The 16181-nt window shown below is 34.6% G+C and overlaps 2 protein-coding genes across 7 annotated transcripts in view; one reads left to right on the top strand and one right to left on the bottom strand.

Moving 5' to 3' along the window:
* Positions 1 to 16181, top strand: part of MCTP1 (multiple C2 and transmembrane domain containing 1) — a 1073276-nt gene that overhangs the window by 606550 nt on the left and 450545 nt on the right. The gene's annotated exons all lie outside the window — the stretch shown is intronic.
* Positions 1 to 16181, bottom strand: part of SLF1 (SMC5-SMC6 complex localization factor 1) — a 68751-nt gene that overhangs the window by 36728 nt on the left and 15842 nt on the right. For 3 of the 6 annotated variants that reach the window (XM_061424414.1, XM_061424412.1, XM_061424409.1), the window contains exons 5-11: positions 13930 to 14092; positions 8443 to 8586; positions 6350 to 6427; positions 5633 to 5779; positions 4662 to 4799; positions 3136 to 3258; positions 1465 to 1518 (exon numbers count right to left, since the gene is read on the bottom strand). In XM_061424414.1, coding sequence (XP_061280398.1) covers positions 1465 to 1518; positions 3136 to 3258; positions 4662 to 4799; positions 5633 to 5779; positions 6350 to 6427; positions 8443 to 8586; positions 13930 to 14092 — 847 coding nt within the window. Of the gene's footprint in view, positions 1 to 1464; positions 1519 to 3135; positions 3259 to 4661; positions 4800 to 5632; positions 5780 to 6349; positions 6428 to 8442; positions 8587 to 12176; positions 12296 to 13929; positions 14093 to 16181 lie in introns of those variants that run through there. The other 3 variants (XM_061424415.1, XM_061424411.1, XM_061424410.1) reach the window with 3 other exon arrangements.

Raw genomic sequence — 16181 nt, 5'->3', positions numbered from 1 at the left:
CATCTGTACAATGTACAATCTCTGGTCTCACTACTTCACTAGATTGTTTTGTGGTTCAAAAAGAATGATTTATATGAATGTGTTTTACAACAATAAAATTATACCATAAAACATATACATTGTTAATTGTTCTATTTATCAGTCTTTGTCACCTTGAATAGTATAGGGAAATAGTACCTCTAAAGAAAACTTCAAAAGGCATTTGCAAAGTCTGGCTGCTAATGAGACTTCAGTTAGAAGTACAACTACACATAGTTCTTTTTTTTAATTAAAAAAAAATATTTACTTATTTTTAATTGATTGATGATTGCTTTACAATACTGGTTTGATTTCTGTCATACATCAACATGAATTAACCGTATGTTTACATATGTCCCTTCTCTCTTGAATTTCCCTCCCACCTTCCGCCCATTTCCACCCTTCTAAGTTATTACAGAGCTTCAGTTTGAGTTTCCAGAGTCATACAGCAAATTCCCATTGGCTATCTATTTACACATGTTACTGCATATACACACAGTTCTAATTCAGGTGCAAAATTACTTTTTGGTGTTCTTTTAAACTTATAAGCAAACTTTGTCTATTAACATATACTGAATATATTAAGACATCATCAAGTACAATCAATACTTGCAAAAAGTAACAATTGCTGTAACATAAAATTACTCTACAGAGGCACATTAACACAACTCTAAGAGTTCCACAAAATACATCCTCCTTGATCAAAATATTTTTAACAATAAAAGTGACTACTTTGAACTAGTTGAGAATCAAGAATACTGTGAAAAACTAAATAGAATAAAGAGTCAATTTTGAAGGAATGAAGGATACAAAGAAAATAATATACTTTTATAAATATTATACTGAAAATTTAATCTAAGTAGTAATTATGAAAGCTATGAAATGTTATGAATAGAGATACACAACTCACCTGTGATGCGCACAAGTTTTTAATTCTTATCAATTTTTATTATTGCATAGAATTTTTTTTGAGCTTTGATAGAATACTATTTTTTTTTCATATCTGATGAGAGAAACTACATTTCAAGTCCGATAGGAATCTTTGCCTTGCTGACAGCACATTTCTTTACATTAAAAAAAAAAAAACCACCTAAAAATAGGGGATTCCCTGATGGCTCAGTGGTAAAGAATCCACCTGCCAATACAGGAGACACAGTAAGGATCTGCCTTAATCTGGGAAGATCCCACACGCTGCGGGCGACACATGGCCCACGTACTGCAACCACTGAGCCTAGGCCCTAGAGCCCGAGCCCCGTAACAAGAGAAGGCACGGCAAGGAGCAAGCCGAGCACTGCAGCAAGAGGAGCCCTGGCTCACCAACACTGGAGAAAAGCCTGTGCAGCGATGGAGACCCAGCACAGCCAAAACAAACAAACAAACAAAACAGAATAATAAAACATAAAGCTTCTTTTTGCCCCCATTACTATCTTACTCCAAATCTCTTACCTCAACATTGTATGCTGGTTGTTTATCTATTCTAATGCCACGGTATCTTACAGCCTACAAAACAGAAATCATTAATTAAACATTTTTAGGTCGAAAAATACACTTCAACTTACAAAGTTTAAAACCTTGGCCAAACGTACAAAACAGATTTGGGAAGACATTAATAGATGTAATTGATCTGATTCTTATGTTTACTAGTGACCTCTAATCTACCATTTTAGGGACATGGCACTCTCTTGAGTATGAACAGTTTCTTTTTTCCCCCTTTCTAAAATAAAAGAGATTAAAAAATAAGGTCATATTCACTTTTAAGACTTGAAGAGGTCCACTGTCCTTAGTACTTGAATTATTAGAAATATAAATGGAGAGAGCATTTTGTACAAAAAATACATAGGAAAAAATGTAGTCGTGTTTTATACATAATCACAGGTAAAATCTTCCTCTATTGTTGTCAAATATCTCTAAGTTTGTACTTGTTTAAAAAATTATACTGGAAAAATATTTGCAACAAACAGATATTTGCAACAAACATGAAAAGAAATAACACCCTGATTACATCAAGAGTTCTAGAAGCAATGGTATAAAACCACCTACTGGAAAAATACAGAAAATACCAACAAGCAACTGGCAGAAGAAAAAATACACAAGTGGCAAGTGAAGGCATAAAATATGCTCCATCTTGCTACTAACACAAGGAATACAAATGAAAATATCTGGCTTCCACTTAAGATATAGAAAGCTGGAAGGAGAGGCATTCCCACATTACAAACAAGAAAAAGCTGGAAAGTCTATGAAACCCTAATTGTACCTGAACCCTTCTGACAGCAGAGGTGTTGGTGCAACCAACTAAACAGAAATATGAAGAAAGACAGGAGCCTCCAAGGACATGAGTACTGCTTTATCTGAGACAGTGGATTAGGAAGAGGAGGACTCCGATACAGTAGGTAAGAAAATGTGAGCTTAAATTTGTTGCCACTTGCTAATGGCTAAGTGTGGGACAGAGTGAGAGAACAAAACCCTTGGGAATCAATAAAATGAGGGGCGTTTGCACTCAATGGCATGATCTTCTCCATGGACCTCACTGTGTACTCAGGGAAAGGAAAAGGGACAGGATGGGAGGCTAAAGTCAGTCTCCCAGCTGGTGAAGACTGAAATGTGAAAGAAAAGTGGCTGCTGTGGTCAAGGCAGCAAATGCTAGTATGTACTATCAGGACACAGATGAAAACCAGTAACCTGCTGAATAAAGGCAGGGGAAAAAAAGTCCTTTACTCTGAAGATGGGGAGAAAAGATGGTGATCCCACACCATTAGGGACACCCCATTATTTGGGGCAGGGCAAGAACCCTGAAAAAGCCCTTCCCCCAAACCCAGGGCACCTCAAAGCTTTCCTCAAACTGAGGCTAAACCAAGAAACACCAACAACTTAGAAAGGTTTAGAAAATTCATAATTTCTCCATGACGTCACTGAGTTATAAACAGCAGAAAATTCATCAATTTACATTTTCTTACTCATTGTCCAAATACAATAATTACTATTTACAAAAATTAATGAACTAAGAAAATTATGTTAAGACATATTAAATATAATAAAGTGACTCATTATTGTTATTACTATATTATATATTGGTAACACTGCAGAATGACAAGAAAACTACACAAAGCCAAATTCTACCTGAGCTCTATATATGTGTTTCCTTAAGGCATTCTTTAGGTCAACAATATCCACATTTGTCCTGATATCCTTGGTTTTTGATTCTTTGGCATGACCAGCAAAAACAGAATTCTTCCTTTCTTTCTGTATACATATAAGAACTACTTTAGACAATGTACCAAAGAGTGCTAACACAAATGCTAAGTATCAAATGGACAACATAACACCAGAACATATTCATGCAGTGTTAATTACAGCAAAGATACATACAACCATATTAGAAAAAGATTACACAATGAAATTTAAAAAAATTAAAAATAGTATGTTTTAATTGGAAAGTTTTACCTGATATTTACATGTTCCCTTCCTTACGCATTTTCCTTTTAACCTATTCCAAATCTTTTCTGAAACCTCTTTTATTTTTGTTGTCATGCTCCCACAAAAATGGGGCTTCCCAGGTGGCACACTGGTGAAGAATCTGCCTGCCAATGCAGGAGATGTGGGTTTGATCCCTGGAGTAGCAAATGGCAACCCACTCCAGTATTCTTGCCTGGAGAATACCATGGACAGAGGAGCCGGGCAGGCTACAGTTCACAGGGTTGCAAAAGTCAGACACGACCGAGCACTCAAACCACAAAACATGATTGTTTATTTACCTTTATCATTTTTCTGAAGATCCTTCTGAATACATGTAAACATGCTATGGTTTATACGGTAAAACAAAATTATACTCTAGAACAATTAGCTCAAGAAGGATCTCGTTTAAAAGAAAAGATATCGGGGCTTCCCTGGTAGCTCAGTGGTAAAGAATCCACCTGCAGGAGACAATGATTCTATCTCTGATCTGGGAAGATTCCACATGTCACAGAGCAAGGAAGCCCCTGCACCACAAATATTGAGCTTGTCCAGAGCCCGGGAGCCGCAACTCCTGAGTCCATGTGCCACAACTAACTGACGCCTGCACACCCTCGAGCCAACGCTCTGCAACAAGAGAAGCCACTGTAAGGGGAAACCCACACATTGAGACTAGAGAACAGTCCTTGCTTGCTGCAACTGGAGAAGAGCCCACGCAGCAACAAAGACCCAGCACAGCCAAAAATAAATAAATGAATAAAACAAACATTTAAAAAAAGACAAGCTATCTTATTAATAATGGTCTATTCTATACCGGGGATGAACAAGATAAACTAAAATTTAGATTAGAATGTATTACTCAAACTACATACCATGTATTTTCCATTTTAAAAATTTTACCCTCTTTTCCCAGAACCTTTCTTTTCCTTTTTGTCAGGAAAAATAAAACATATTTGAACACCTTGATCATTAATTCAAATTATTTCTGTACACATGTAAAAATACTTTCATTGTGAACCAAAGCTAATTATAAAATTATGAATATTATACCAGAAAAAAATGAGAAAATTCTTTCCATAAGATGTACAGGTTACATTTGACACAGCAAACAGTCACAAAAACCAGGTTACATGTAAAGGTGATATTAAGGAAGAACCAGAGAAAATTAAAACTTTTAGCTTACAAAATTTTACCTGATCTCTATAAATGTGCTTTCTTAAGGTACTCCTGTCATGTTCAATGTCCTTCCTGGAATCTCTTTCTTTCTCTTTTTTGCGTTTTTTCCTCAAGGTATAAATCCTTTGAATATCTTCATCTTTTTTCTTCATTTCCTTCCACATATATTTAAATCAAAATTAAACAAATCTCAACATGAATGATGTACGTTACTAAATCCAAATAAATTCAAGAAGAGTTGGACTTAAAACACATTAAAAAATAGTTATATACAATAGGAAACTTCACCTACTGTTGGAGTGGGTATACATTAGTAAAGTATTTTGGAAAGCTTAGTAGATTATTACTTAGTAGAGTTAAACACGTAGAGTTCTTAGGACCTAGAATTCTCTCAGGCATATATCCTAGGCTAGAGGAACTCTTGAACATGTGCACCAAGAATCAATAAGAAAACGTTCATAGTGCTCATAACAGAAATGCTCATAATTAAAAAAAAAACGAAACAATCCATCAAAAACAAACAAAAAGAAACCCAAATACTTAACAATAGTAAAATGGATAAAAAGTATAACTGTGAAACAATGAAATATATGCACCAGCAAAAAAGCAAGTCACAGAAAATTAAAAATACCATGAACTACAAAAAGTTCATTAACAGGCAAACTTATTGGGAGGGAAAATAACATATTGGTAGGTAGTAAAACTATAATGAAAATCAAGAAAATAATTAAAACAAATTTTAACAGAGGTTACCTATCATGGGTAAGAGGAAGAAAAAGGGACACGGTTTGGAAATGACACACAGCAAGATGTTCAAAAGTTGGGAATGCTCTATTTCTTAACATATATACCTTTTTACTCTTTCAAAAACTGTACACAAATGCTTTATCAACACATACACACACAGTTCAGAAGAAACAACTTCATAAATGACAACATTAGAAAAGAGTATAAAATAATAGATAACTTTTAATTGAGAAGGTCTTACCTGATTTCCGTAAGTATGCCTTCCTAAGGCATTTCTCATTTTAACAAATTTCAAATTTTTCCTAGAATCTCTGAATCTTTCTTTGCTCTGATGTTCAGTCAAAACAGAACTAATAGTAACATCTTCATCATGATTTTTCATTTCTTTCTGCATGTTTGTAAAAATACTTTAGTTAGAGCATACATTAAGCAAAGCCTCAACACAACCAACGCAAGTCAAAACAAAAATCTCACTCAAAAAAACAGGTTTTATAAAACATATACATAAGATTAAACAGAGTATTATGCATTATATTACATTTTAGCTATACTATGATGAAGCAGAAAAATACAGATATTTAGTTCTCGAAGTGTTTGCGCATATACTTAATTTAGGTATTTTGTTAACTTAATCTTTCTTGGAATCTCTGCTTTTTAAAAAAGCTGCCATATGCTTAATCAAAGCAGATTTGGTTATCCTCATTATTTTCCAAGTATTTGTGAAAATACACTGGATATCAAATAGAGTTTTCCCATTATTTAGGCATATCAAATTAAACATCTCAGAAAATCTCTGTATAGGAAATAGATATGATAACATTGTGCTCAATCACTTTGGTCGTGTCTGACTCTCTGCGACCCTGTGGACTGTAGCCCACAGGCTCCTTTGTCCACAGAGATTCTCTAGGCAAAAATACTGGGTTGGGTTGCCATGCCCTCCTTCAGGGGATCTTCTTACCTCAGGGACTGAACCCACAAACTTATGTCTTCTGCATTGGCAGGCAGTTTCTTTACCACTAGCACCACCTGGGAAGCCCTATAATAATCAATATTATTATACTGTGTGTATGTGTTAGTTGCTCAGTAGAGTTCAACCCTGTGATCCCATGGACTGTAGCCCACCAGACTCTTATCTATATCCATGGAATCCTCCAGGCAAGAAGACTGAAGTGGGTAGCCATTCCCTTCTGTAGGGGATTTCCTCGACCATTAAATAAGATAAAAAGTATTGCAAACTATATTATTTATTCTTTATACAAGGAAACTTATTTAAAAAAATAGAAATTGCTACCTGAATTTGATAATACATTCTTCTGAGTTCTAAAAAGAACAAGATATTTACAGATATATTCTTTTTACTTTTTAAAATTTTGATATAGCTGATGTACAATAATAAGTTATACATGTACAACGTTGCGATTCACACTTTTTAAAGGTTATACTCAGCTTATAATTACTATAAATTACTGGCTATATTCCCTGTGTTGTACAATATATCCTTGCAGCTTACCTCACACGTAATGGTTTGTACCTCTTACTCCCCTAGCCCTGTACTGCACTCTCCTGCCATCACCATTCCCTCTCCGCACTGGTAACCACTAGTTTGTTCTCCATATCTGTGAGTCCATTTCATTTTTGTATTATTCACTAGTTTGCTTTATCTTTTAGATTCCAAATATAAATTATACTGCATTTGTCTTTCTCTGACTTACTTTACTAGTGTAACACCCTCCAAGTCCATCTGTGTGTGCTAAGTCACTTCAGTTGTGGCTGACTCTTTGCCACCTTATGGACCGTAGCCTGCCAGGCTCTTCTGTCCCTGGGATTCTCCAAGCAAGAATACTGGAGTGGGTTGCCATGTCTTCCTCCAGGGGATCTTCTCAACCCAGGGATCAAACCCACAACTCTTGTATCTCCTGCCTTAGCAGGTGGGTTCTTTAACACTAGCACCATCTGGGAATCCAACTCCATCAATGTTGTTTGCAAACACTGATGTTTGCAAACATTGCAAATGCCAAACTTTCATTTTTTTAAACTAATATTTCACTATATATGTGTATAAACACACACACACACATATATTAATATATATATCCCATCTTCTTTATCCATTCATTTGTTGATGCACACTTAGGTTGCTTTCATATCATGGCAGTTTCTTTTTTTCTCTAATATGTACCCAGGAATGAAACTGCTTAGTCAAATGGTAGTTCCAGTTTTAGTTTTTCTGGGAAACTGCCATATTATTTTCTACAGTGGGTGTACAAATTTATATTCCCACCAACAACTGTATTTTGAAAAAACTAGAAAAAATTGTAAAAATATTTTAAGTGCTTGGAAAGTTTTATTTACTCTCTCCACTTATGATTTTGTAAGGTACTATTTAGTTGCAGAAGTTCCAAATTGTTCCTAAAATTCTCAAGGAAAAAACTTGACAGATGCAGTAAAAACAAATTTTAATTTATTTCTAATCACATTAAAAAATATTTTAGTTTAGACTGTTTTAGTTGCTCCTGCTATCTGAAAAGTTTTAGTTGAGAGCCACATATACACTTTCTGAAGGTACTTTTCACTGCTTCAAGTTCAGAGTCCTTCATGTTTTTGTTTTCCATATTTGATCAAAGTAGAAGTTCCTTATGTCACTGAAGAAAACCTGATCTATATGCAGTAAAATACCTGAATTTAGACCATATATTTAGACCAATACATTATTGCTGACTCCTTTGTAAGACACACATTACATTAAATATAGAGAATTGTTTTAAGTAATTATCATGTGTTGACAACACACTATGTATTAGAAACTGAATTTCTACATGTACATATGTATTACTTCAATAAGAGCTTCAAAACAGACATAGGACAGTATCTATGTTCAAATTACAGACTTAGTATGTTCAAATTATAGACTGAAAATCAGATTTGGGTTCCAATACCAGCTCTGTGATTCCAAAATCAGTGTTTTTTCACCAAATAACACCTCTCCTACAATTTTGAAAGAAAAATCAGAAACATAGAAAATTTCTGTTCTTTTAGATGATAAAATGTTACCTGTGTTCTGCACATGGTCTCTTTTAAGGTACCTTTCATTTCAAGAAATCCCATATTTTCCCGGAAATCATTGCTTTTTTCTTGACTGCTATGGTTCTTCCAAGTAGAATTGGTTTGGGAATCTTCATCGTTATGAATTTCTTTCTGTATGTATGTAAAAATGGTTTGGGCAACCAATTAAGTATAATTTAACATTATATACTCTATATGATATCCAATTTTATAATTGCAAAATATTTTAGAGGTCAAACAAGTAGAAAAAATGCACCTAAATCAAAGTTTATTAAACACTAGTAAATTCCTTGAAGGGGAAAAAAAAAAAAAAAAATCATTACAACAAAGGTCCTGAATAAAGTAGCAGTAAAAATGTATCTCAAGAAAAGCTAGTGTTTGTTAGTCTAGTAACAGGCAACTCCTTTTATAAATAATCACAAGAACATTTTATCTAATCCCTTACCAAGTCACAATCTATTTCAAAATTTCCCGATTATAGATTATTTCTCTGATTATTTTTCAGCTTTTTTACTAGTAAGACTTATTTGCAAATCTATCACACAAAGAAAACAGACTAATAGTTGAACTCACAGCTTTTACTTGAATATTAATAAGCAATTATCTTCACCAAACTCTATCTCAACACATTTCTCTTACTAAGAAATCTAAACTGATATCATAACTACCTACCAATAAGAATTTTTTTAAAAGTTGCATGTGTACTTATACATATAATTCTAGAAGTTTAGTAACATAAAGAATTGAGAATAAAGATGAATTCAAGTACTTATGCAAGGATATTCAGAGACTGACTATCTTTACACAGAGACTCGGAGAATCACTGTCCTCCTAGGGAGCAATTATGAAATAGCCAAAATGTGCTAAGGCCTATGGTGTGATCTCTGGTTCCCTTTCACTTGTTCTGGGCTTCCTATATGGATGTGAGGGTACTTTGGCAGCCGGCAATCCTGCCACTAGAGAACAATCCCTAAGAGTAGCTGATTACATTTCTTCAGTTACTCAGGAAAGTGAAATGGAAAACTAAGAAAAATGAAGACTTTCCTTCTTTCCTGTTCCTAGAATCAAGGTAAGTATTAGTCTGAATGTATAATTTCCATTAAGGACAACTGTAATGGGGATAAACTGAGTTTCTAGCTTCAAATTTCACAATGTTGATAAAGAGGACAGATCCTCAGGCTTAGATCATCAAAGAATGTCTAAAATATAGGATGCATTAATCACAATTAGATTCCAGTTACCTAGAATACATATGCAAAAAAAATACCATTATCATTAGCACCTAGGGAAGAACATACTGTTTTCAAAGTATATTTAAACATCCATTTCAGATGCTATATACTGATCTGTGTATTAAAATGTATAATTAAAGTATCCTATTTAAGTTAAATAGTTAAAAATCAGAACCTGATAAACTATGACACCAAATGTGAAACTTTAGAAAATAATTTATTTTCTACAGTGCTAAACATCAACATATAATTATCTCCAAGCCACTAATATGCTCTCCAAAGGGCTACCCTTGTGAAAACTATGGGCATTATCTGTAAATATTTCTTATTCTTTATTTTATGAATATTTTAGTGCCAACTATACACTAGGCACTATGTTAGGTATCTGTCTCCTATATGATCTGGGAAAAGACAGCATGTCTAATTTTCTTCATATAGTATAATGCATTCCCCAAACAGATGAGCAAAAGCTTACCAATTCAGTAAATTATTTTACTATCTAAGACAGGGCAAAACAGTGTGGCAATGATAGCTGCCTTGGCTTCTGATTCGCATAGTTAGGTTTGTTTTCTATTTTAAAACAGGTATGGCTATGATTTGATCTCCAATAGGTAAGGCTTTTCTTTGATTAAGCCATACAAGTTGACATACAACTTCAATGAATTCACAAGACTGGATGGAGAGCCAGAGAGGTCAAGTAATCAGAACAAGCACCTTTCAAGTGCCCTGTGCTCTACATGGTGGTGGTGTTTTTTTTTTTTTTTTTGCCACATCCTGTGGCTTGTGGGATCTTAGTGCCCTGGCCAGGGATTGAACCCAGGCCCCCTGGAAGTGCTGAGTCCCAACCACTAGACCACCAGGGAATTCCCAGTGTTCTACATGGCTTTTAACTAGTATGTATCCTCAGATTCTTCAGCTGAATCTCATAACCCAAGAATGACTACTAGTGTATGGTAATCTTTACAACATTAACTATTTTTAACTCTCCAGAAAGAGACCAGGTAAGTATCAAGGAAAGCTATTAATACTCAAAATAAGAAAAGGGGAGACTCAAGGAGAGCAGCAGTCTTAAAATTTTTTAAGTGTTTGCTCTTACATTTTTGGTCTGATATGATAGTTGTAAGATCATGGGAAAATTATTAAACTCAATTATACTTCACTAACCATAAAATGGGGCCATAATACATACTACATAGGAACATATGGTTTAAAATAAGACTAAGTGTAAAAAGTGCTTAGTATAGTGCCTGGCACATAGTAATCAATAAATAATGGCCTAGAGTAACAGTTATTAGTTGATCTGGAACAAAAAGTGTGTATTTTTTTCAATTATTACTACTGTATTTCCATAAGAGCTTTCTGTAGTTCATCTTATTTCTTAGGCTGAAAATCAAAAGAAATTTTGAATATTCCTAAGGATCCTCTCCTTTTTGTGAATCTTCCTTGGGCCAAACAACTGCGATTCATTAGTCACTGACTCTTCTGTATCTCTACACCTTACACATGATTTTACCAATGCACAATACACACTAAACTGTAATTAACAGTTTCCACATTCTGTTTTGCAATGTTCTGTTTTCGCAGTCTGGCAGGTGGTCTTTTTCATTTTCCACAGTGCATAGAAGAGAGCCTGGTAGGCAAAAGTCTTAAATAGATATCTATAAACTTGAACTAAATAATTGCTGATTCTGTTACTAAGTGACTTTCCAGAAAGTTAAGGAGATTAAACAAAACTATTTCTTTTAAACAACTGCTTAATTGTTACTTTTAGCTCAGTCATTGTATATGGCAACCCTTCTTAGAGAACACTTCAGAATCCATCTAATGAGGACTGTATCATATTCTATGCCAAAAAGGTTATGAATGGTTATGAACTAACTCTCAGCTGTCTACTCCAGAGTTTATAAAAAATGTATGCTAAAACAAATAGAAGTTAGAGGCTGTCTTTAAGTTTGCTTGATACACTATTGCTGCCCTCTAGTACTTCAGCAGTTGAATGTGACTGTAGTCAGACTACTGCAAAATAAGATGATGGAAAAAGCACATTATTACATTTAATTCATTTCTTTCCATAGAAAAAGGGGAATTTAGACACCTTTTCTAATTTAGTTAAGAATGGTTCTCATTCTTTTGACGGTTAATACTACGTTTAAACTGTTTAGATACATCAGATAGGATGCTTTTAGCTACCATTAACAGAAAACCAATTCAAAGTAACATAAACAGCATGGAAATTCCTACCTCACAGAACGGCAATATGGTCCAGTGCTAAGTCAGGCTTCAGGGCTGACTAATCCAGCACCTCAAGCATCTCTATAGGAGTCTACATTCTGTCTCTAAACTCTGCTGTCTACAGGACTGGTTTCATCCTAAGGCTACTTCTTCTCATGGTCAAAGAATGGCATTTTTCCACTTCACATCTAGCAGACACCAGGCTGCCAGAGGCTTTTTTCAGAATGAAAAAGAAACTTCCCAGAAGCTCTTACATACCTCTCTGTATGTCCAATGAATTAGAACTGGTTGACATGCCCATTCCTAGACCAATCACTGTCAAGGACAATGAGATTATCCACAGTCCAAGCAGATCCATCCTCTGAACTAAGGTTAAATTTCCAATCCACACTGCTGCTACTCAGTAGGGAAAGGTAATTATAGAATGATATATTACATCTACTCTTGGAATACTCAAGGGTCATTCATAATTTCTCTATTAATCCAACAAATATAGATATAAAATGAGAATTCATGTGCCAGGCTTATACAAAATGATTCAGATATAACTATGGAAAAGACAGACATCATCTTTGAGGACACAGTGCTTTTGGTTTACTAACAGATGGGGGAAAAGACATTAACCAGGTAACCAGCCAATTAATTAATTACAATTGTGATGAGTACTATAAAGCAAAATAATGATATTAGAACACATTATAGGTGGACCTAACTATCTTAAGAAGGCCAGGGAGGCTTTCTTGAAGAGGCAACATTATAACTGCAAACTGAATGATAAGCAAAAAGTAGGCAAGCACAGAGACTGAGAGTAGTGAGTGGAGAGGAGCTGTTTAAGAAGAGAAATAGCTTTTCAGAAGATACTGAGGTAGGAAGTAGCTTAACCCGTTTAAGAAATTGGGAGAAGGCAGTTACAGGTTAGCAAGCATAGGAAAAAGTAGAGCAGGTTATAGTTGCAAAAGTAGGAGTGACAGGAACCCTGTGGGAACTTAAAGCCACGTTAGAGGTTTACAACTTTATCCGATGGCAATAGGAAGCCAATGGAGAATTTTAAGTGGGAAAGTGACAGCATCACAACTATTTTAGAAAGAGCATTTTAGTTGTTCCCTCTGAATGAAGTTGAATGGATTAGAGAAAGAAAAGGTAAGAGTTATTAGGAAATTAGCAAGAGTAGCAGCAAAGAAGTAGAACAACAGGGAGAGTAAAAAGGAGTTGATTCCAGCACAGGGACAAGAGGATGAACTGAACATGATGTTAGTATAGCAGAGAAGTAGTTTATTCAAGACGTATTCAGAATAAAATCAATAGGATTTGGTAGCTGACAAGATGTGGGGAATAAAGGAAAGGAAGGTTTCAAGACTGATTCCCAAGTTTCTAATATAAATTATTAAATAAAAGGTTGTATAGTATCTATTGAAATTGGAAACACTGAAGGAGCTAATTTTCCCTAGAAGACAAAGATTCAATTTTTAGACATACTGCAGGTTCTCGTCCATCCTGAGTGAACCTTCTAAAAATTTTTTCTGTGCTTACTTTCAAAGCAATTCTTCTAGGGTTATTTCCATTCAGACAACTTAAGGAGTGGTATGTGTACCAAGTGGGGAGATGCTGGTGGAGGAAAAGGACAGGAAAATATTTCTGAATTCTTGGAAACAGCTTTCTCTTTTCCAGTGGGAAAATACGTGAAGAATTCTCACAAGATACTATAGCCCACTGATGTTTTATTTATACTGATTCAAAATGCTTAATATTATTTTATAATAAACATCACTAAAGCACTGAAAACAAAAGTAGAGACTCTGGATAAGATAAACTTTAAATGTAATAAGCAAGCTTCCTTTAGCTTTATCAGAAGTATTTTCAAATATTTAAATAATTCAGAGTAATTGCCTTAAAAATATCATTTTAATTCTAATCATATTTTCAAAACTCAGAACATAATTTGATTTTATATATTCACTGTATCAATTTTATAAAATAAACATTTAAAAATGCTTAAAAAAAAAAAACTTACCTCTAAAAGAAAATCTTCTAGATACTGAATTGGATAGAATGGAGCCTTAAAGTCATCTTTTTCTTGTTCAGCCTTGATTCTTGCATTACTGGCAATCACATGAGTTATTCCTGTTGGTGAATTTTTTGGTAAAATAACATTTGCTTTTCCAGCCTCCAAAACTCTAAAATGTAAACAGTATAGAAAAGTATTAAAAAGAAAGTATTTAGCCAAATTATCTAAATCAATTTCTTTCCAGGAGTAGATGCAGAACTTTCTGAAAGAAATTAACTTCTTTGGTCTATTTGAGTGCCATGAAGAATAATTATTGCAATGACTACCTAAACTGTTAAGTTTTTCAGAACAGATGCTTAAGAAATCATGTTATTTTCTCTATTTATCCATTTCTTGATATGGGGAAAGTTGTTTTTTTTTTTTTTTTAATGGGGAAAGTTTTTAAGAATCAAGAATACTGTTTATTTCCTAAGTAAAAGTCACCTCTATAAGCCAAAAAAGGAAGAAGTATAAGAGAGTATTTCACCTCAAAAGGCAACAATACCTCCAAAAAACCATTCTGAACCACAAAAAATGGAACTAAAGTTGCCAACCTTCTTCTAAAAATTTACCTTTTGAAAAAGTTTAACTTTGATCTACATTAAGACATACATTTTACATTTAGGCTCAGAAGACACAGACACATACCCAAAAGTTTCATCAAAGTTCATTACTGCTGAGGATTTAGAAAGCTACAAAAGAACACTGCTACAACCTTACAAGAACAGTAAGTCAAATAATCCACAAAAGTATAACTTTTCATGAATGCAGAGAACTGAGATAATAAGCCAATTAAGAAACTGAATTTCCAAAGGAGCAGTCAGCACCTCTGTGAAGAGATTGGATGCCCAAACTATTTCACTTTTGCCAGAGCACAGGACAGAAGTAGCCACCATAAATGCAAATAAGAGTCTGGTAATATTTAAATAAATTTAAAGGCCAAGTGTAGGTAGTACGACAGTTTAGAATAACTGAGAATCCCTGACACATGAAAGGATGTCCTCTCAGTTGCAAGCTCTTTGCCCCCAGCCTCTATTAAGGATTCCTGAAAAAGATTAGGAGCAAGTACAGCGGGAATCCCCGATGGTAGTGAAGGTGGGCCAGTGGGGACTGCCTGACAACAAGAAATAAACATAAAACCAGAACCACTTCCCTGCCTCCATCTCTCTTATGAAGCAGAAGCCTGAAGCCATCTGGGTAAGTTAAGAAAGTTTTTTGACTTCAGAACCCAGGAAAAGATGCACTGGTTTTTGGAAGAGTGGAAGTTAAAACACATCTGCCTTTGGGAAAGGGGTAGGAAAGCCTCCTGCTGTGCAGCTCAGAAGAGACTGGATAAAGGATAGAAGCAAAAGCCACCTGTCCCTGGAGAGGGGGCAGGAATGCCAATTGGGCCTAGGTCCCTGCACTTATACAAAGCAGACACCTCAAGCTGTGGGAGACGTGGAATTTTTCTTTTCCTGCCTATCATACAAGGGAGAATTTGGCTGTCATGGCTTCATTGAGACAAAAACAATAGGTGTTATCTCAACCCGAGACCAAGAAGAATGCTTAAGACTAAAGCTTATCCAACGGACAAAAACACACCAACCCTTATCCTCCAGCCAAGAAATGAGTAAGAAGCAACAGGGGAAGATACACATAATTAAATGTATAAAAGCACAAGCGAATATTTTAGGATGATGTAAAATTTAGAGATCTTGATTGTAGTATGGTAACATAGGAGCATAAATTTGTCCAAACTCATCAAAATGTACACTAAAAAATTTTGCATTTTATAGTCTATACATTACACTTCAGTAAAAATAACAAAAGCCCTCAGACTACCCCCTTCCTGCAAAAAAGTCACAGCAGTCTTGAAACACACTTTACTAAATAAGAAGTCCTAAAATATGATGAAAAATATAAAAAGAAATGAAATGATGAGAGAAACAGTATGAACCATGAAGACATTACATAAACTTAGAAAAAACCCTTTGTGTAATGTAATACTTCACTTACAAAAATCTGTGAAGTGCTTCACAACTGAAAACAAATATCTCCTAATTAAAAAAAATTTTTTTTTACTTGAGTTGGCCTAGAAATAACACAGAAAATAAAACAGAGACCCTGAGAATAATGCAATGCTAGAAAGTAGATTCTGTTCCATTAGACACATAATACTTAAATGAGCAGAATGGCTTAACCAGGTAATCAACGAGTAAATCACCATGTTTCATTTT

This window comes from Bos javanicus, chromosome 7, assembly GCF_032452875.1.
Source record: "Bos javanicus breed banteng chromosome 7, ARS-OSU_banteng_1.0, whole genome shotgun sequence".
Classification (NCBI taxonomy): Eukaryota; Metazoa; Chordata; class Mammalia; order Artiodactyla; family Bovidae; genus Bos; species Bos javanicus.
The sequence above is the reverse complement of the archived record's forward strand: the minus strand, read 5'-3'. Positions and strand labels throughout refer to the sequence as shown.